Source organism: Haliaeetus leucocephalus, unplaced genomic scaffold (genome assembly GCF_000737465.1).
Source record: "Haliaeetus leucocephalus isolate CR32 unplaced genomic scaffold, Haliaeetus_leucocephalus-4.0 Scaffold751, whole genome shotgun sequence".
Lineage (NCBI taxonomy): Eukaryota > Metazoa > Chordata > Aves > Accipitriformes > Accipitridae > Haliaeetus > Haliaeetus leucocephalus.
In genome coordinates, this window is record NW_010973187.1 from 17,331,176 (window position 1) to 17,354,612 (window position 23,437).

Here is a 23,437-nt window from a genome sequence, read left to right on the forward strand (position 1 = left end):
TCTTCCCAAGTCACCGTCAGGTGTGCTGGAGCCCTGCTGTCCTGGAGATGGCTGAACACCTGCCTGCCCATGGGAAGTGGGGAATGGATTCCTCGGTTTGCTTTGCTTGTGCACGTGGCTTTTGCTTTACCGATTAAACTGTCTTTATCTCAACCCACAAGTTTTCTCACTTTTACCCTTCCAATTCTCTCCCCTATCCTGACGTGGGGGCAGTAAGCGAGCAGCTGTGTGGTGCTTAGCTGCCGGCTGGAGTGAAACACAGAGCTTCATGGTCTATTGGAATTAAAAGATTTTTTTAAAAAACCCTATATACTTTGACAAAGTGGTATTAGTTCATTAAAATTGCAAAGCTAGACACATAAAAGCCAGGAAATGCAAAGAAAGTAGCCTAAGCAATTTTCATTTAATCGTATTATGATATGACCTTTAATTACTTGATTCAACAACATTTCTTCCTTCAACTGTTTTCAGCATTTCATCTCTTAGATTATTTAAACAAATGGAAAATATTAATTTCTCCCTCTGAGTACCTCATGGGTCAACAGTGGAGCCAGAACAATTAGATCAACACCACAGACCTCTACAATACTTGAGTTAAGTAACTGCTAGGCAGAGCGTACCGCCCTTCAATACCCAGTCCAGTGCTGGGGGAGACTAGACACGGAACCGCTTCCTCCCAGCAAGAATCCTTCTGTCCTTGCCCACTGCTGCCCATCCTGCTGCGTGCCCTCTGCTTCAGGCTCTGGCTTGGCAACAGTTTTGTGTAGCACATCTAAAACATCTCTTCCAGAAGAAGTTGGATTCCTGCCTTCCAGCATCCAAGCTCATGCTTCCAGGCCAAGTGGTAGCTATAGCCCCAACCCCAGCTTGCCTCTGCCGCCAGCTCTGCTGCTCTCCCTTTTGGAGACTGCCCACTGCCTTTTCACAGGAAGCTCCTTCTGTGTCAGAATTCTCCTCTTAGCACCTGATCATAGAATCATTTAGGTTGGAAAAGACCTTGAAGATCTTCGAGTCCAACCGTTAACCTAACACTGCCAAGTCCACCACGAGCCCACATCCCTACGTGCCATGTCTACACGTCTTTTAAATACCTCCAGGCATGGTGACTCCACCACTTCCCTGGGCAGCCCGTTCCAATGCTTGACAACCCTTTCAGTGAAGAAATTTTTCCTAATATCCAAGCTAAACTTGCCCTGGTGCAACTTGAGGCCATTCCCTCTTGTCCTGTCACTTGTTACTTGGGAAAAGAGACTGGCACCCACCTCACTACAACCTCCTTTCAGGAAGTTGTAGAGCATGTTAAGGTCTCCCCAAGCCTCCTTTTTATGTTTTACGTGAAGCAGAATATACACACATATGCGTGCACATGCCACAATTGCCACATAAATGTGAATGTTACCTTTAGCAACGAAGTGTGTGAAAAAACAGATCCTTTACAGAAAAAGGTACAAACTCATATTGAAAAAAAAAAATCATATACAGAAATTGAAAACACCTAAAATGTATTGTATCTGTTCCAGACCCTCCTAATTTCTCCAAAGCTTCACAATTCAAAGGACCTTGGAACTAGGTTCTTTTAAAACAAACTGTAAGGTGCAATTACAGAACAGCAAACTTGATCCTACCAGCTCCGTTCACCAGAGCGTGCGTTATCAAGATGCTGGAGGAACACAGAACATGAATACATGATATCTGAAGCTCGTCTGTGCTACTCTAGATGGATACAGAATCAGAAACAAAAGAGCTGCCACTTAAAATTTTTAACTTCATACAAATGTAAGCTGTCACAAAATACCTTTGCATTGTGTTCATACTACTGGGAAAAGCTGCCACTCTTTTATTAACAATTCTTCCCAGCATTACTCAGTCATTGTGCATTAGAACCAGCTGGAGAGTTTTGAGTGATAATGAAACCTGTAACAAGCCATCTTCAGCCGTCTTTTCCAAACAATAAGGGAATTAAAATTTCAATTTAAATGCAGAGGTTTGAAACATGCTTCAGCGGCAAAATTACTTCAATTAATGTGAGTGGAATACAAAGAACAGACTGCAGAAATGTGATGCGGCAACCAGAAATTATGCCATTAGAATGCTTGCATCAACCTAACACGATGACTGCAAAGGTCTAATTTCGACTGTACGTATCACAAGGCTACAGGCAACAATATTAATCAGTGCTCCAATTTCAATGTGAGGGATACAAGCTCCTTGTCAGATCACTTTGGGCTTTTTATAAGCCATGAGCATCTGTTTACCTTGAGGAATGAAACAAAAGGACAGAGAGATCTATATACACTCTGCATCCCTGACGGTTTAGTAATTATTTTACATAATATTCATATCATATAAAAGGAGAAAGGAATTATCCTGCAGCCAGTGAGCGATTACAACATCACAGCCTTGCAGAGGCAGCGTTAACAGAAGATGGCAAAAGCCAATGAGCCTACAGCGATTTTTGTCTATGAAAAAGCTCCAAATGCAGGTAGGTTACTATTTATTTTTTACAGGTACACTTGTCTTCAAATGAGAACTGCAAGTGTCAATGAACAGCTGAAATAGTGTGTTCAATTTTCACTTGAGTTTTCTTTGCATTTCTTGATATATTTTTAAAAAAAACCCCAACCTTAACAGCTGCTTTTTGTATCATTATCACTTGATTTCTTAGAAAAGATACTCTATTCTGGAAAAAAAACCAAAAACAAAAAACAACCAACCAACAAAAAAACAGCACAGTATAATACAGAAGTCCATACTTCAGTGAGGTGTAATATCGGCTCTATCTCATAGCCTTAGGCAACGTTACCTACATCCACACATATGTGTATGTATATAAGTGTATATATGAAATAACTGCATACACAATATATTGCAAACCAATAAGATATCACAAATACACATATTGCAAACCACTTCTAAAGCATATTATATGATAAATCCTAAGTATTGTTATTTTCTTCTTACACTTCTTATCTTATATTCCAGATAGGAAATTAATTACTTTTCTGGAACTTCTTTCTGAAAATAACTTTTCTGAATTTAAAAAGAAAAAAAAAAAAAACACACCAAGGAAACTGGCAAGTCCATCAGTAAAAGAAAGCATTTTTCAATTGATACTGACATTAACAGTGAATACTGTGTTTTTCCCCCTCCACTGGCTACCCCTAATCTACATCTACTTCTTCATCTCCCATAATTGAAAATACCAGACGAACACCACACTCCAATTTCCTGTGTTAGAAACTTGACAAACATTTTGACAAAACCTGACTGCACTCTTCACATATATGCTGCCTCAAGTCATTGCATTGCTGATCTGTTTTCAGGAATTCTAATAGGTTTTACATAACATTTTATGAAGTATCATAAAAATTCCACCCTACATTACTTAACAGAAATAGCTGCATTACCCATCCCAGACGGCTTACAACATGGTGGGAAAAGACACAAGACAACAGTTCATATTAGAAGCACAGTGAGACTCTAAGGAGAATAAGATTGTGAGGGTTCCTGGAAGATGGTTTTCAAAAAGGAAAAAAGGGAAAATTGTGACAAGATTATAGAAGATGATTTCACCAAGTGTGACATGAAAACAGAACATAAGCAACCGAAAAAAAAATGAGGAAGGTGACGGCAGAGTGAAATCAGACAAGAGGATGTGACGGCAACAACAAAAATCCAGACAGTGTTACACATGCCGTCAGAGAAAGGGATGACAAGACTGACATCTAACTGTTGAAAATGTTTCAGCGGGAACAAGGTAAGTTTTAGACAGTCGTGTTTAAGGTAAAATGAGATAAAACGGAAAGAAGGAAATTAAAGTTCATGTCTGGGCTCTAGGAATATGAGGTGACAATACTAGGATTCCAGCTCTTTATCCTGTTGAATAACGACTTATTAAAAAGAAGTGAAGAGCTACAGCTAAGAGAAATACAAAGGACAGTAAAGTTGAAAAAAACAATAACAAAGGAAGGCAATGAAAAGACTTCCTTAAAGGCGTTCTCTGGCAAACACAAAGAGGAATATGAGCAGACATAATTCTTTTGCCTTCATTTTTGAATCACAGACTGCTTAAGGTCAGAAAGGACCTCTAAAGAATATCTAATCCACCCCCCTGCTCAAGCATGGTCACCTAGAGCCAGTTGCCCAGGACCACATCCACTCTGGTTTTGAAAATTTTGCATGGATGGGGACTCCACCACCTCTCTGGGCAACCTGTTCCAGTGTTCAACCATCGTTACAGTAAAAAAGTGTCTTCTTATGTTCAGACATATTTCTTATGTTTCAGTCATATGTGTCCATTGCCTCTTCTCCTGTCACTGGGCACCACTGAAAAAAGTCTGGCTCTGTTTTCTTTGCACCCTCCCATCAGACATTTATAACCATTGAAAGGATCTCCCTGAGGTTTCTCTTCAAGTGAAGCAGTCCCAGCTCTCTCAGCCTCGCCTTACACGTGAGATGCTCCTGTGCCTTAACCATCTTTGTGATCCTTCACTGGACTCGATCCAGTAACTCCCTCTCTCTCTCTTACTGGACTCAGCACTCCACATGTCAGGACTGAGTAGAAGTAAAAAATCACCTCCCTTGTAAAGTTTTTAATTACTGGTAGAAAACAGTTCCAGGAAAGAAAGGACTGGAGCCTGGTGAGGAAGTGTGCTTGTTAAGTTTAGAAACAAAGACAGAAAAAGACTCTTATTAAAGAAGGCCAGGCAACTTCTACCTCCACCGCAAGACTGGAATTGAAAGGTATGCTTATAAAAGAGATGGAACTGAAAAGGAAAAACACTTCAAGGGAAGGAGAAAAAAGATGAAAAAAAGAGCTGGAAATAAGTAGAAAGGACCAAGGGCCATGGTAAAAGACGTAAAGGAAGACAATGAGAGGCAAACACACCTAAATGGTGAAAGACAGTCTCCCCTCTGAATAATGGCCAAAGTTGTAAGTGTGTTCTGGGAGATGAAATAGGAGAGAAACAAGATAGTTCTTCTATAACTGTATTGGGTTTGGGTCGCAAGGTTTTGGTAGCGGGGAGGTTACAGGGGGGGCTTCTGTGAGAAGCTGCTGTGAGAAGCTGCTGGAAGCTTCCCCCATGTCCGACAGAGCCAAGGCCAGCCGGCTCCAAGGTGGACCCACCGCTGGCTAAGGCCGAGCCCATCAGCGATGGTGGTAGCACCTCTGGGAGAACATATTTAAGAAGGGAAAAAAGTTGCAGCAGGCACAGAAACGGCAGCCAGAGAGAAGAGTGAGAACATGTAAGACAAACAACCCTGCAGACCCCCAGGTCAGTGCAGAAGGAGGGGAGGAGATGCTCCAGGCGCCGGAGCAGAGATTCCCCTGCAGCCCGTGGGGAAGACCACGGTGAGGCAGGCTGTCCCCCTGCAGCCCAGGGAGGTCCATGGGGGAGCAGATCTCCACCTGCAGCCCGGGGAGAGACGACCCCAGGCCGGAGCAGGGGGATGCCCGAAGGAGGCTGGGACCCCATGGGAAGCCCAGGCTGGAGCAGGTTTGCTGGCAGGACTTGTGACCCCGTGGGGGACCCACGCTGGAGCAGGCTGTGCCTGAAGGACTGCAGCCCGGGGAAGGGACCCACGCTGGAGAAGTTAATGGAGGACTGTCTCCCATGAGAGGGACCCCACGCCGGAGCAGAGGAAGAGTGTGATGAGTCCTGCCTCTGAAGAGGATGAAGCAGCAGAGACAACGAGTGATGAACTGACTGTAACCCCCATTCCCCATCCCCCTGCACTGCTGGGAGGGGGTAGGTAGACAATCCAGGAGTGAAGCTGTGCCTGGGAAGACGGGAGTGGTGGAGGGAATGTGTTTTGAGATTTGATTTTATTTCTCATTACCCTACTCTGGTTGACTGGCAATAAATTAAGCTAGTTTTCCCCAAGTTGAGTCTGTTTTGCCCATGACGGTAATTGGTTGAGTGATCTCTCCTGTCCTTATCTCGACCCACAAGACCTTTGTTACATTTTCTCTCCCCTGTCCAGCTGAGGAGGGGGGGAGTGATAGAACGGTTTTGGTGGGCACCTGGCATTCAGCCAGAATTAACGCACCACAATAACACATATTGTTTTGAAATAATTGTTAAGATATAAAGAAAGAAGATGATACAGGTTGCAAAAGCAGAAGGAAATCCTTTGTGCAGATAAATGGGTAAAGAACTAGATGGTTACAGAAATCACCAGGGTCAGGACACGTAAACAGACAGCTCTGAAAGACAAGAGCTAACCAAACAGGATGAGAGACTGTAACCCTAAGTCCAGTCAGGAAGGATCAAAACAAAACCAAACAGAAATTCCCGTACAAGAAAGCAGCAAATGACCAAAGAAACTAAGCAATAAAAAAAATTTAAAAAAAGGCAAATAATAGCACAGACGGCAGATCTGTCTGCAGGTGATCAGACAGCTGACCAGCATGTTTCTGCTAGATACTGGCCCAGCACAAGGTACTGCATCTTACCAGCATGTCTGTTGCATTGAGGTAGTGCTTGCTGGCCATGCACTGTTCCAGCTTCTGAGGCACTTGCTTGATGTTCTCTATCTCATCCAGCAAATTCAGGACATGTTTGTGCTCAATCCCTTCAATCCACAGCTTGCGCAACTCATCCCGCTTGCAATGCAGCAGCATCTTGCATGACAGCAGATTCTCCTTCACCTAAAAGCAACATGTCAAAAGATTAACTAATCTGTCCCTGTAACTGGCACTTCTAACATAGATCAGCCCTTTTCCAAATTTATTTTATTAGGAATTCCAAAAATATCACAAGACTATAAGCAAACCAAAGTTCCTTAAAATTTCTGGTTATTCCTTTGGCTGAAGGGAAACATAAAGCACATACAAACTGGAACTGCCTTCATAGTGAAATGGGGTTTAGTACAAGTTTTGTACCACTAGTGAAAATTTAACTTAAGTATCATAATGTGAACAAACACAGCATCCTATTAACCATGACCAAAGACTTATTTGCATGTTTTCTAAAAATCAATTCAGTATTTTGGCATACAGCAAGAATCCAATTTTCAGTGAAAGCAAATAAGCCACTACTAATTTTTCCACTGTAAACATTTTCCATCTGCCTATTAAATCTTTTGGCACATCTCCTCCTTTCTTCAAGTTTGGTGTCAATTTCTTGAAACATGACTATCTAAGAGTACAACCATTTTCCTAATATCTTGAGCAATACAAATTTTTTTTTTGTACGAGATGTGGTTTCATTGGAACAAATAGCAGTTAAGATACAGGTCAATACAGCATTTCCATTATTTATCAAGGCCATTACATCACCTAGAAAAACACCTTGGTGTTTGCTATTCTGTTTGTTTTCAAGCCTCATGCCATCCTCTCTAAGTAGCAAAGTCTCTACTATTCTACCCCATTCAGGAAACATCAAGATGTTTCCTTCTCCATTCTTTCTGATCAAACGCACAGCCTGCATTCCCTGCTTTCAGGTTCTCCCAATATCTTCTAGTAACGTCAATATAACCTAGCTTTTCTTGCATAATGCAAATCAATAATACATATTAAAATGTGGAAGCAATTAGCAACGCAGCTTCACACATTGCTTTCACACCACTCTTGTTTTTGTGATAAGTTATGAATACTTAGGGTCCAACCTTTTCTCAGGCTGAACTCTCACTGAATTACACATGAAGAAAGACTCTCAGAAGTAGGCCCTTCAATTTATTTTTAAATAATGAGCCTTCAAAGCACTCCAGAAATCCCACTTCAGCTGCACATTCTCCTACCTTGTCCATCTAAAGGCAGTTTAAAAAAAATATAGAAGCGAAACACATAGATGGACCAAAATACAGACAAACAGCAAATAACAATAGCTACATAAAACAGCCTCAATCCAGAGTCAGAAGAGACTAAGATTTCAATACAGTAACACTGCACTCCACAATGTCCTTCTGAAAGGAACAACATCAAAAAATCCTCAGCCAAGAGAAAAGCTAATGTAAGAGTGTCATAACTTGCTGCAAAAGCAGAGGGAAACTAAAATGCATAGAGTTCATTTCAGACTTAATCCCTGTTCAATACCTTAATTTAAAATGTTTCACTGACCTAGCACACCATCATCAGTGGACTGCTGTTACATAGAGCCAAATTAGGTCAGTACAACAATCATGGGGCTGGAAGGAATCTCACAAGACATTCCGACTCCTGTCCTTGCAAGAAAGGAGATCAACTGTATCTACATTTGGGAGCAGGGAAAGGAGCGAACAGCAAATCTTTAAGGAAGAACTACCCTTTGGTAGACCCAATTGTTTCTGCTTCATAATTCAGTTTTACAGTGGTAACACCTCTAAAGCTACATTCAAAACCAAGCCTTTCCCAGCAGGAATTCATACAAGAATTGACTACAAAAGGTAGATGCACAGAGGGATCTGGACTATCTATCACTTCCACAATTCCTAATGCAAGTAAACACCTGTACCTTCATCCACCTTCCTCAAGAGGGGAACATCAAAAGACAGGCTGATAGTGTAATACAGATTGATGACAAACCAGACCTGGGGCCTCCCATGAGATCAGGTCAAAGCTACTTCAATACATATTGACCAAAACTAATAAGAAAACTTAAATATCAAAAGGTCCTTCACCCTTACAGTCATTCTTCTAGGTGGGACCAAAAGGTCACACCCCTATATGTTTGGTTTGACCTCTGCAAAGCTTAGTATACTGCGTGAAAATAGGCCACTGGCTACAGTTTATTTCAAATTTAGTGCAATTGATCTCTGCTTTCAAAGTGCTGAGCTTTGTACATAAATCCTAGAATGAACTCTTACCCTTGGAAAGCATCTGAATGGCCTCATTTTCTTTGAAAATGCTAAATGAATTTTAAAAGCCAGAAGGGTCAGTACATAGTCCCAGAAGGGTAAAAGCCTACTGCTCCTAAAGCACTGCTGTGAAAGGTTTTAAGATGAGACCTCCACAGAGCCAGGAAAATAAAATGGAATAAATTTGGTGCCTAGTTTGCAAAGTTTAGGTATAGCAAACTACACAGGAAGTAAAAGATAGGACAGGAGACCAAAGAACTAATCTATCGCTGCAGGGAGAGAGCAGATGGAACAAGTCCACAACAAAGAGTGCCAGAGTTATTTACTGGCGTGCTACTGAAGTGTGAGCACTCAAAATACAGAGAGATACGGGGGCACAGAGTTCATGTACATTCACACAACAGAACTGAATTTGGAAATAGCACCAAAATTCAGATTCTCTGAGCGAAAAGCAAGCTGATGAATCACCCAGACTATTTAGGAGGAGGTTGAAGGCCAACATATCAAAACATGAACAGATTAGATGGAAGGGTGTAAGCTTAGCAGCCCTTAAGACTTCAAAAACCTGATAGCAACATGCCCAGGCAATAAATGAACAGGGGGCACCGCAAAGCTTTGCACTATATATCCACTTCTCATTTTGCTTTTTAATTACTTGTGTTCTCAAACAACAGAGAGATCCTATGGAAAACACACTGCTAGTAAGACATAGTGTGGGACCGCTGTATTAGGACTGGGTGGTCCACTCCTAACCATGACACAGAGCAACTTGAAAAATCAGACCTAGTTCAGAATTAGTCGGTACAGTGCTTTCTCAATTCATTTTTTAGTTCAGTTCAGGATGATGACAAGTAGCTGGAAAAAGGGAGAGAGAAATAAAAGGCTAAAATGGGAGCTTACAACACTACCAGTGAAAGGACAGTACGCAGGAAAAAGGTACAGGAGTTGCACAGATTTGTACACAGAGTACACGCTATCAAGCGGATGCAAACACAGAAACACGTGCAAAGCTAGACTTCACCTGTTTGATCTTGTTGCGCGAGTTGGTGATGCGCTCTGTGATGCTCTGGTATGTGCGGATCGCAGTGGTGAGCTCAGTGTAGTGCTGGACAATGAGCTCATCCAAATCCCGGTCACATTTCTCATAAGCTTCTTCCAGGCGGCCTTTCTCAGTCTCTCGGTCCTCAACATCATCACTGGTAGATAAAGTCCTAAGGACAAAAAGATTACCGAAATAGGGTTATTTTGAAATTATCTATAAGGACAAGAAGCCTTTGCCTAAAAAAACGCACTACCTACCACAAACCAGTCACTCTGGTTTATTTAAGAGTATTTTCATTGACAACAAGCAGGACACAAGAAAGGTTAGTAGTTGACAGCTTTTTCTGAATTCTCCAATACCATTAGGAAAGTAATAGGAACTCAAGTGCAAAAGCTCTTCCCAAAGAAATGTAAAAAAAGAACTTAAACATACAAGAAATGCTCCCTCTCTCTCAGAAAGCCGACAGAGACATACCCCAAACTTCCAGTTCGCTACTCTTTCTTCCCTTCAAAGAAAAACAGGCTGTACCACCTACTCAAAGACTCCCATCTTTAAAAAGAAGAGAAAAACCAAAAAGCCATTTCACTGGGGATCACGATCCCAGAAAGTGCAGCTAAGAAAACTCAAATGAGCAAGCAGATCTGTACTACCACACGGAACACGGCACAAGAGGAAGACAGGAGCACACACTCACTTGTCCTACTCAACTACCAAGGAGGACAGAGGAATTACAGCCAAAAATATATGCTACAAAACCCTGAAAGAAGACAAAGTACCCAAGTGATGTATTTTACTTTACACAGTTTTAACACTCCTTTTCACTTTCAGATGGCAGTGGCAGAAGGGTAACAGATACCACATTCTTTTGTTATGCCTCAGACTATCAGCATGGGTGCCTCACACTCTCCACCCGACTCCCAAACACCAAGAGCTGCACATTTTACAGGGGATGCAGGCGCACCCCTCCTCTTGCACGAAGAACATGCTGAGATGAGAAACCCCTTTCTCATTCCACTAACAGCATAGCTTCTTCTGATACATAAAATTTATTTGTAGTGTTTCAAGTTCCATGCTTCATGGTAGCTACAGGAACAGGAATGCTTTCTAATGTTATTACATTAATATTCTACTCCCAAACATTCTTAGTTGTGTCTTAAATCATGTTTTCACAAAAAAAGATATATTTCTTAACTTGTACTCTATGCAAAGCACTTTAATATCATGCAAAAAGGACCTGTAAAGTAAGAACAGTAGTACACTGGTTAGAGAACAAGCCTGGAATTAAGAACTCTGGATTACAGCCTCTGCTTTACCACAGACCTCTGCCATCATGCTTGCAGCACATTCACATTGCAGACTGCGTCTTGACACTAGAGCGTGAGCTACACACAGCTCTTAGCTACTACAGACTCCTGATGTAAATATCTGCTTTTCAGTGGAATAGGCTGCGCAGGCAGATCCGTGTCCTTGTGGCCCAGTTTCTCTCTCACCTGGGGAATACACAGCACTGGTTCCTCAAACAAGCAAATTGCAATTACATGCACTGAGTACTACTGAAACACTCAACGCTGTTAGCAGAGGTCATGTAAACACTTCAAAGTAATGTACGAAGATATGCTGGAAAACAATGCTAAGCATACAGTTAATGCAACAGTATTAAACTTACAGTACTTGTGAGATGCGGTGAAGTTTGGGTTCATGCTGTAATAGATGAATAGAAAGCATGTGCAAGAATGTGTTTGACAGTAAATCTTCCTCCATTAAGAGCTCTTGCACACGAATATGTTTTCTTTGTGAAGAACTGCTTATTTTTGTTAGAAGAATGTTCTTCAGCATGGTTACACCAGACACGAATGTATATCCTTTTTAGGAATTGACGTATTGTTTGAGTTGGAAGCTGAACAGTATTGCTTGTCTCAGTAGTTAATGAAAACATCGATTCTCTCTAACCTGCCTTATAGATTGCAGGAGAATCGCGGACTGCTACAGACAATGTAGAAGCGGAACCAAATTGGCCTATATCACAGACTAGAAAAGTTTTTAGTTTTAATTAAACAAAATTCAATTTCAGAATTCTTGATTTGCCAAAGCTGTTCAAGCTTTGGCTTGAATCCATCTGCAAAGCCAGTAGTTTGTTACAAAAGCTAAAGATTTTCCTCCAAGGCTAAGACTACATCATTGTACTGTCAGAGAATGTCACATGCCTTTTCTAATGCTCCAGCAAGTTCCTGCCCAACTTAGGCTCCCTAACAACTTCCAGTTACATCCATATTTTTTAAGCAGATTCAAACTGTGCTGCCCAGTTGTTTTTGTTCTTGTAATTGAGTTTAACCTGCCCTCTACAGGAAAAATATTTTTTTACTAAAAACACTTGACATTTGCTCAGCCAAAACATAGATGTTTATGAAGCCTGAGAGAGGTCACAACAGGACCAGTACCTTTGAAACCACAAAACATGTCAAAAGAAGGACAAAGCTAGTATAGCTGGAAATCAGAAGCCTTCGTGAGGTACCACAAGCTTATTCCTACTGAAATGAAATAATGACAATGTCTAACCAAAAGCATCAATTTTAGTGGTCATTTTGCTATTTGTCTGTTTAGATATATAATATACATTTGCTGCCACTTTCAGCAGAATCAAGATGCTTTATTGGGGAAAAAGACCATCTCGCTGAGCACTACACACCTTCTCACACAGTCTGAACTCCAAAGACCTCATTTTTTAAACCCACAACACAGCCAGTAGTAGCATGAAAATATTGCCAACCCATATTAAAAAGACAGGTAACAGGAATGCAGCAGTCTCAAAGCTCCAGTCCATCCAACCTGGCTTCAGGAACCTAGCAGCACACACTGGGAACGTAGTTGCTAATTAAGTCTTTTTCTACACCTACAGTTCTCTGAAAAAATGAGTTTAATATGCAGCGGTAACCCAGAATCCAACAAGATGAAAGCACGACAAAGGAATCACTCTGCTGCTGTATAAAACCTTACTATGCCCATACTTGGGAGTGATGTGCACAGTTCTGGTCTTCTCTCTCTTCTGTTGCCTTTGGAAGGGCAACTAAAACAACAGAGGGGATGAAGCAGCTGTTCGCTGCAGAGACGCTAAGGCCAAGACTCTTCAGTTTGGAAAAGAAAAGGCTGAAAGGACATACGAGTAAGGTTTGCAGAAGTCAGAAACAAGATGAATAGCATAAATGTAAAACAGCTTTTCACCAAATCATGCACTACTAGAACTCATGGCACTTGTTGAAACTAACAGGAGATCCGTTTAAAAAAGGATAAAGCACACTTACACTTTAGGTAGTGAACTCCTGAGCCTTGCTGCAGGATTTGAGGCTCACAGCATCAGCAGGTTCAGAAAAAGGACTTAAATGTATTCACAGACAACAGGTCAAAACAAATACTGAAAGAAACTAGCTGGAATGTATCCTCCAACATCCCTAACTCAACAATTGTAGACACTAGGGAAATATAGAGGCACTGGACACCAACAAGTGGCCAGGTGTGCACCCCCTCCCTAATATTTTGTATTACCACTGTTGGAGACAAACTACCAGGCTGGAAGAACCATTAATAGAGCATTTCTTTGGTCTTACCTGCGGAAGGCTCCAGTAAGGCAGACTACCTAAAGCTGAGTAATGTTCTGGAGGTGCTGGAGGTGATGTTACCCGACTCCTCCGCACGTACACACAAACACACACACAGTAAGTGCCAACATGGGGCCTTCCCTTCACCTTACCAGGATGTTTCAGCATCCAAACCTGCAAGAAGACAAGACAACTAGGATCCATTCTTGCAGAGTTCCAGGTGAAACCACTGTGCTGTCAGGCAGCAGGAGGGGAGAGAAGGGAAGAGTTACGGACTTTCACAAAACACTACTTTGTACATCCCAGGGACATACTGACCAACCAAGATCAAATTAACACACTGTTACGTATTATTCCAGCCTGTCATCCTAACCTGTAAGACTTCAACTCAATAGAATTTTCAGGCTCAGTCAATTGCCATGGTCCAAGATTTCCAGCTGGCTCTATCAGACGCACCAGCTGGGAAATCTTCCCAGAATTAACACCAGTATTGGGAACATCTCACTGTCTTTAATTACCTGTTCTGGGAAAATATTGTGGAAACAATCATCACGAAAAGTATCACACTCATATTTTGACCAGAAAATTTACCTATATTTACAGCCCTTTAGTCTGTTCTAGTTTAAAACATTAAAGGGACCACTCACTATGCCAAAAGGGATAAACAATTCCACACAACAAAGAATTTAAGCCTAACAGGTTTTTTTTCCCCTTCACCCACATGAGTTTGCCTTAAATACCTGTAAATTATCTCTTTATGGATAGGATAAAAGTTTAAATCACAACCCAAGATCTAAATGGAGAAAGGCAACATCAGAGACTGCTTTTTCATTTATTTTACTGAAAGACCAGCAAGTTTCAGAAGATAAGGTTTTGGTTTTAGGACGTGGTTATTTCCAGTCATTATAGTAGTCTGGATTAATGGCTGGAGAACAGAAAAGAATTGCACGCGTGATCTGTCCCACAAGCATGTATTGAAGAACCATCAAAGTGCACTTAGAGAAAAGCAAACCCATTCTTTAACGGATGCGAATAGCAATATATAAATAAGAGGAAGTGAAGCTGTTTCAAGCCAAAATGTCAGAAACAAGTGTGCTATAAAACTGAGAATGGCTCTTCTAGATTTTTTTTAAAAAACACATTAAACCTTTTCCCAGACAATAATTTACATTTTTGTCCACCACGGCTGTCACATACAAATTTCTAGAACACATTCAAAAGCAGTACAAGTACTTACAACTGCTTACAGCCACCAGTAAGACCCTTCTGCTCATGTTCTTCTCAAGTCACTGTATCAATCAGATGAGCCCTCACCTACTTAAACCAAAACTAACTCACCACCTTCTCTCTACTCCAGTAATTCATTACCTTGTATTTTCCTCTTTCAAAAACACAACATTAAATCCTTGAAGTCTAGCAGCACCTGTAACTACAAAAAGGAGCGATGTCACTTTGAATCTGAAACATTACCTTGTACAACTGAATTTCCTACCTAAGCCCCTTGGTACTGGAGCCACTTCTTTTTCTTGCTATGCACAAAAAAAGCTAAGCGAGGAATACTTAATATTCTTGAGATTATATATGTTCCTGCTAACACTGCAGAAAAGTAAGCCAAGGGCATCTTTGCTTGTTTCAGTTCTATTAAAATGTGTGGCAAGGAAGAGGAAAAGTCAACACACTGTTTGCCAAATAGAAAGGATCAAAATTGTTTGGGAAAGGAACTTTGCAGAAAGAACTTTGAAGGGAGAATTACAAAACAGGACAGGATTATGAAACAATGATAAATATACATTAGCTTTTTAGAACTCTGTTGTGGTTTAACCCCAGCCTGCAACTCAGCCCCCCACAGCCGCTTGCTCACTCCCCCCACTTCAGGATGGGGGAGAGAATTGGAAGAGTAAAAGTGAGAAAATTTGTGGGTTGAGATAAAAACAGTTTAATAGGTAAAGCAAAAGCCGCGTGCACAAGCAAAGCAAACCAAGGAATTCATTCCCCATTTCCCATGGGCAGGCAGGTGTTCAGCCATCTCCAGGAAAGCAGGGCTCCATCACACCTGACAGAGACTTGGGAAAACAAATGCCATCACTCCCAACATCCCCCCTTCCTCCTCCTTCTTCCCCCAGCTTTATATGCTGAGCATGACGTCCCATGGTCTAGAATATCCCTTGGGTCAATTGGGGTCAGCTGTCCCGGCTGTGTCCCCTCCCGAATTCTTCTGCCCTCCCAGCCTCCTCACTGGTGGGGTGAGGAGCAGAAAAGCCCTTGGCTCTGGGTAAGCCCTGCTCAGCAGTAACGAAAACATCCCTGTGTTATCAACACTGTTTCCAGCACAAATCCAAAACATAGCCCCATACTACCTACTAGGAAGAAAACCAAGTCTATCCCAGTGAAAACCAGCACAAACTCCCTGAAAACAAAAGCATTCAAAACATACGACTAACAGAAGGAACGCCAATTTAGATACCAAGTGCATGCAGGTTATGAACTCAGTGGGGATCTCCAGTAGGGTTCCCTGATCAGTTCACTTGTTTTTTCATTTTCATTTTTCTAAATGAGAATCCGCCTCCCCTGTAAGATACCTGTAATTTGTACTTGGCAGCTGGATGGTTGCATATGCCTGTCTCATTAGCAAGAGCTCAAAAGGATTAGAATAATTCCAACTGGATGTTAGTCTGTTAAGAGACATTTTTATGCTACAGTAAAACAGAAATTCATTGAGCCAAATCTCATTGACTTTTGATTTTACATAGTTAAAAATACAGATTACACAAATGCAAAATGCTTAATTCACTGGAGTCACTTCCTCATATGGAAGACAGGATAGAGAAGAAGATGATCAGACACAATTCTGAAATGTTTTTAATCATGGGATGTACAGCATATTTCATACAAGAAAAAAACAAACCTTGCTATTTCCCCCGGAGGTCAGTGAATTTACACTGGAATTAAATTAATAAAAAAAAAAAAGTCCATTGGGACTATTCATTTGGGTAGAGTTTGATCTGTAGATCTCAAGCATTTTTTATCTCTGCTTTCCAGCATCCAACTCAAATAACTAGCACAGGGAGTAGGTGGAAATACTTTTACAGGAGTCCTGAAACACTGTCATCCTGCAAGACACCTAAACCCTTAAACTGCTTGCTACAACAGTTCACATCAAAGACAGGAATATCTAGTTTCCAAAGGTAAATACATAAGAAAATGTATTCACATTGATCATATATAATTGCCATCTCTAACATTTCTGCAAGAAGCTGTACCTTTCTAGAAAACTGAACAAACTCCACAGCTCCAGAAGAGTCCTCCTTCCTCAGCACCACAGATGAGAGAACAAAGTGTGTCAGACGTGTTGGCACAAGTAGGACCCAAAAGTACATTTGAATCTACCCTCATCAGTTGCTTTACAGTAGTTCAACAGACCACAGTCATCAGAAACTAAAGAGTAATTCAAAACACTGGGAAGCAAGATTTCTGACTTAAGGATGCTTACCTATAAATGCTTAACATGGTATCTGGAAGCAGTTGGAAAACCCACTTGAGTCGTTAAAACTTTTTTCTCTCCACAGACCTCAGAGTCTCAGCGTTTTCCTCTGAGCGGCAAAATGAAACTCTTCTCTCACAGAAAACACTAAGGAGCTTTGAGAAAGTCACACAATGTCTCATTCTTATAAAGCAGGAAATGCTACAGACTATAGCTACTATTTACCATAGTAAATACATACAGTATTTTGAAAACACAACATATTAAGTGCGAATAAAAGAAACTTTTCTCTAAGAACCAATGTAATTAATCTGTTCCCAGCAACAACACCAGCAGACACCATGCGCTACATAACAAGTTATTCTGACACTACAGCCTTAGTGTTGGCTATTTCTTTATGTTTTGACAAATCAATGTTTTTCATAGACCTATCCAAGATCCACAGGTGCCTGGACAGCAGAACTACCACACAATCTCATCTTCTCTGTAAATTTACTCCTACAGTGTGATGCATTAATTTGGAGAGGAAGGGAAGAAAAAAACAAACAAAAAAAAAAGGCAAACTCTCTACCATTCAAACAATGCAAGAAAAACAACAGGCAGATGATGTAAAAGGACAGAAAACAAGCCATAATTTCTTCACAAGCTAATAAATTTCTTTCATTGTTGTGAAGTGAAAGAACATGATGTTTACTAAGCTACTCAACAGTAGAAGAAAACAAACACCATTGTACTACACATCATGTGGCACAACATGCTATACAGAGATGATCAGCTGCAAAACTATGAAGCAATTCACCTCACTGTGTAACATGCTATTTTTGCGCTTCAAATGCATTCCAGCTCCAGAACAGGATTTAACATCATAGCTCCTACCACCACAGAAAGCACACCACACACAGATTAATCTTTATTCTGTGTAACACTCATGTTCCCACAAATGCACACAGCTTATCCGCACCAACAAACTACTACAAAATAAGCTCTGATGCGAACGAAATGCACAACAGACTTCTCTGCTCAGTCCTCCTATCAACAAGCTTAGTGCAAACTGAGAATAGCCACAAGGGCAGCTACTAAGAAATGCTCTTTCTGGGGTATCCTGTGTCACTCAGTAGGAAAACCCTTCGCAAAGCCAGCAACAGGCATCATTGCAGGTACTTTAGGCAGCCGCAGTGCCAAAAAGCTCAAGCTGGCGATATGTGCTGAACCACAAAGCTTCAAGGGGACTCAGTATTTTGTTCACATAGAGAGACATGTAAAGCAAACGTGGAAAAATTTGGGTTCCTGAAGAAATCCGCTCATCTTCCTCTCAAAGGGATACATGAATGAATGCATTTTCAAATTTATTTTCCTGCTTGACAGCAAAGATTTAGTTTTAGCATACACCATCCTACTAGTGTACCTCGGTCTGAAGCATCAGATAAACAACTCAATTTTCCCCTCTCTTTTATTCTACAAGGGCCAATAACAAAAATAGGTCAGTCAGAGATAAATCCATTAATTTCTGAGCTCCAAATGCTCACAGTCCAGCCCTGTTTTGTTTTGCAATGTGCTGAATGCCCTGATACCACACACAAGCTCTCAGTCTTCTGAACCTGAATTCAGGGTGTGACCCACACCACGCCTGCTTCATCTAGCACCCTGTCACTGTATTTCCTTCAACAGAGTGTTTTTTCCACCAAATCCTGCATTGAGTTGCCCCCCTCACCCTCATATTTTGCATTGTGGCAAAAGTAAGTCAACAACAACCTTTAAGACTATCCATTTACAGGCATCAACCTCAAAATTACAGCTCCAGCAGGAATCAGTTTCAAGACTCAACAAGAATTTCTGTTTCCACTGAGAAGTCTCGTATTTCCCCACACAGCTTGCATTATCAAGGACTTTAGTCTGTTTTCCAGGGCAGACGAGTAATTTCTTTTGCCAACCCACTGTTAGCTTCCCACCTGTCCAATAAAATGCCAAGAAAATTAGATTAAGTGTCAATTTTAAGAGAAAACTGTTAATGTTAATGAATAATAAATGTTTCATTTCTGCAAATTTGCTTTTTCTGATGCCTCCAGCTAGATTGGGTGGATAACTACCTGCCTATTTTACCTACCCTAAGGCCAGCCCTGTTAAGTATTATTACTGCTAAGCTATGGATAGTAAACAGAGTCTTAATTATCAATTTCTTGACTAGAGAATTTGTTTCACAGGAAGAACATTGTAATAACAGTATGTGGGCATTATGCTTCTGTGGATTTTTTATTAAACAAAAGAACAGATACTGTGTGCAAAATGCAAATATGCATTTTAAATGTTAAGTTAGCACCTGCAACACACTAGACAATTCTTACAGAAGAGTGTTGTTGTCCCCGCTGCTTTTGACCACTGCTGTAGGTGTTCAGCTTCTGTGTGTCCCTGTAGAGCCTCTCTTCCTCTGCTCCACACTATCAGAGCAGACAAATGCAAATATTTGTGGTTAAAGGCAGAAAAGAGCATTACATGATGCACAAGTGCAGCTTGGAACTCCAGGAAGACTCTTCCATTACTTCTGGATCAGGTTTCTTTTAAGCATGCAATTCACTTGCCTTCACTCAGCATCGTTTATTCAAATGAAAACACTCATTAAAGACAGTGGGAAACACCAACAAAAAAAAAAGGCAAGCCAATCAATTTTAAATATTTTTCATCTGATCAAGAAAATGAACATTTTAGTGAAGTATAATTGAATGGAGTGCTGAATCACTTTGGGGGGGGGGGTCAAACAAAGCTCCAATTTTAACAGCAATCCACAGTAAACTTTCTGCCACCTGTTTCTGCGGTGCTCTGCACCATATCACATGCCTTGTTAAGCCTCCCAGTTCCTCGCTTTAAAACACCTTTGAAGGTACAATAATACAGACAGCTTGTGGTATCAACTGCACACAACAAAGCTTGGCTTAAAGCTTCTCTTGGTGAAAGCTAAGGCTACGTTTAGAATTGTGGCCAATTTATGGGACTTACTTATGTTGTAACCTTTTTCTCCAGTAAAAACAACGCCAGAAATCTGTTCAACAGAAGAAGCTTCTTAAGAACACACTGCAGCCTTGGGCAAAATCCAAAGTTTAAGGGATACGCTACGATCCACCCCTTCCAAAGAAATCAGACGAGGTTGTCAATGTTTTACAGTGTGGGTAACAGTTAAACAATAATTCTTACTGTCTGTCTTGGAAGCCTGCAGATAAAGAGTGCGGGGTAGGTACTACATATCAATACCATAAAAACTCTCCTAAATACATTTCACAATGTATCATATATACTTGCATCACTCTGGACAATAAAATTAATAGTACAACACTAAGATTATCAGAATTACCCTTCAGGAAGGAAAATTAAAGAAGGGGGGTTTATTTACGTATTTATTCTCCATTTTACACCATACCAAGGACCTAAAACACAAACCAGAATACAACAAGCCTGTGTAAGGTACAGAAAAAAAAAAAAAAAAAAAAAATCAAAGCATGACCGTAGCCAACACAGACAATTTTCAACCAACAAAGGATTTGTGGAGTTAAACGAAGAAAGCAGTTGCTAGAAGCAACAAATAATCATTTAAGCAGAGCACTGTGGATGTCTAGAAAGACCAGTCTCCTCTCTGCAGGAAATAGCTGCAGCATGCCAAGGAGACTTCACTATTAAAAAGGGGAAAAAAAAAGCAGAGTAAAAAGAAACCCATTAGAATCTAGTTACTTTTCATAAGGCACCTCTCCCTGATGACCGTGGCCACACACCAATTACAGTATTTGCTTTCTCATTTCAGTTTAAAACGTTGTGATCATTACCAGACATTTATAGGGCACTAACACCCAAAGGCCAACCACACAGCCGCCCCATTGAGAGACACAGCCCAGACACGCGGACCGACAGTGCGAGCTCTTTGTGGCAGGAAATCTAGTAGACAAGAAACAACAACAGGTGAATAAAAGATAAGAGGTCAGGATGCGAGGGAAAGGGAACAAAATAACTGAGATGAGAGAGAGCATCTGTCCACATCTCAGCTGACCAGCAGAAGCAACCGTAACCAGGCAGTTACTCAGACACTGTCAAACTGCAAATTATCACAGGAATTGCAGCAGTGAGTTTGAAGTGCAAGTCGTTGGGAGGATCAAGCTTTGACTTCACAGATGCATGGAAGATGCACGTAAGTGCTCTGCATGAAGAATATGATAAAATGCACTAATTTGTTACTACCTTTTCCTCCCCTAAAATCTGTAGAGGGAAACAGAACATTACACAATGGGTCTGATCCTGATTATTTCAAGGACTGGGCCTTCTAGTGAAAACATCAAGCAACACCTAAGATCAAACACGCATTTTGAAAATGTTCACTGAAGACACCTTAGTAGTATTTAAGCCCTTGAGTAAATCAGAATAAAGTGCAGAAGAAACAATAAAATCTGATCCTTTCTGAACATCAGGGTTTGTTTGGTCGTTTTTTTCCCCCCGTAAGCCTTATTTTTATGGAAGTTAAAAAAAAAAAAAATCCTGTCTGGAAAAAGAGCCTGTCTACAGCAGTTCAGCAAGTATTGTTCCTCTTGACTGCTGTTCCACCCTGCAAGACCTTATAAGCAGCTTCGTTTCAACAGAGCACAATGAAAAAGTTTTTTACAGAACCCTGGGACAAGAACAACTGTACTTGAGCACACTGTCTACAACGCTCTACAAATTTCCAGAGATTCATTAAACTAAATGGACTTATTTGAATTTTATAATTGAAAACTGTTGTCTTAAAGACAAGTCCCAAATGGGGTGATCTACAGCTTCCAGCACTATTTAACCTCAAAGCATATAATCTGATAATACGTGTTTTGAAACCTCTGCAGTCTCATTGAAACCGCTGTAAAAGTTGGTTCCTTATGTAACAAAGCCAGCCAGAAGAAAAAAAAAATCCAAAAGGTATTTAACAATTTAACTCAATAGCAACACGTTGAATCTTTTCTCATTATTTTCATAGGTTGGCTGATTGTTTCTGTGAAATTCTGGATCTGAGGAAATGAATCAAAATGTTCAGAAGACAAACCACTCCCTTCATGAAGACAATGAAGTGCTGGAAAGAAGGTAGTAAAAAATTGCACCATACAAGTCAATAGGCATGGAAAATGTATTGCTGTAAACTGACTATAAAATTATGAAGGATCTTCCCGTTTAAAAAAAAAAAATTAAATCCTGAGGCCAGCACACTCCACCCTCATTAAGGGGAATACAAGGTACCCAGCCTCCAAACAACATTGTGCAAAGAAATAACTCCCTCCTTCACTACAAGAAATGGCAGAACCAAGTCTCTTCAAAATGCTGTTAAACATACAAAGTAAACAGAGCATTATAAAACATTTTCCTCCTCTACTTACATTCCATTAATCTTTCATGCTGCTTACACAGTTGGTTAGAGCATTTTCAACAGAAGTTGATGATCTTTTTATCATTGAGGACTTGCAGATGTATGCATGATAGCTGCAGTGAAAAGGCTGAGCAGCCTACAGCCATCTAAATAAATATCATCAGGGAATTCTTTATTTTGCTAAATTAACCAACCCTTAATCAAATTTCACCACACCAATACAAACGATGCAAGCATAGCTAGTAATCAGCTGATTTCTGAAACAAAGACTGGACTGCAGTCATTTAAGATGATGACTTCAACAGAAGTAGTCCCACTCCTTCAGATGTCTCCAACAGCAGTACATTAAGATGAAAAAACAATGCCGCACACAAGCAAAACCCTAACGACACCAGCTGTATACCATTTTCCATCTTGGAAAAGGGATGCAGACAGCAGACAGACCCACGAGAAGCCAGTTACACTGCCAGGCGCAAGCAGAGCAACTCAGCTACCAGGCCACTGTGTGAGAACCTGTCCAGGACTATCTCCACGTACAGGAGACCACAGGTACCAACTCCCTACCTTTTTTTTGTAATTAACTTTAGATCCAAAAAGCCAAAACAGCTATTACATGAATTACCACATTCCCAAGAGAAAACTGAAGTCCTAAGGATCAGTATTTTCAAATCTGCAAGAGCAGAGGCTAGACAACACTACTCAGACCTGCCACCTGGATGATTAAAAGATGAAGAGTATTTAAGGAGCCATTGACCGCCTTGCGCTATGAACCCTTCCTTGATATCACACCACAACAGAACAGCAGCCCTGCATGAATTAACAAGCAGCTTTGGACATTTCATTATCAACCTGAAGGTTTCAATACTGCACTGGAATGAAGACCTGTTGAAGCCACAGAACTTAAAATCATTTATTAACAAAACCAACTATTTCTGCTTTCTAATTTTGTCAGGGTAGGCTAAACAACTCTGCACAGTGCATTCTCTAAAGCTAAAATAAGAGCCGAAAAATAAAGTACCTTGAGCTTTTAACCAGGCATGGTCACTATTGTCCTTTCACATGTGGTTGTGTATTCACATATGCACCCTCACCTATTGTTGCTATTAAATGTAACCAACTATCTGTATCAAGCAAAAACCCAACACTTGCCAAATATGCATACATTTTATACAAGTGCC

General features: G+C 40.7%; 1 protein-coding gene across 1 annotated transcript in view; it reads right to left on the bottom strand.

Annotated features, from left to right (window-relative positions):
- LOC104840226 (exocyst complex component 4-like) overlaps window positions 1–23,437 on the bottom strand; it is a 60,773-nt gene that overhangs the window by 31,578 nt on the left and 5,758 nt on the right. The window contains exons 2-3 of the mRNA XM_010581022.1: window positions 9,800–9,989; window positions 6,458–6,652 (exon numbers count right to left, since the gene is read on the bottom strand). Of these exons, the coding sequence (XP_010579324.1) occupies window positions 6,458–6,652; window positions 9,800–9,989 (385 nt within the window). The remainder of the gene's footprint in view (window positions 1–6,457; window positions 6,653–9,799; window positions 9,990–23,437) is intronic.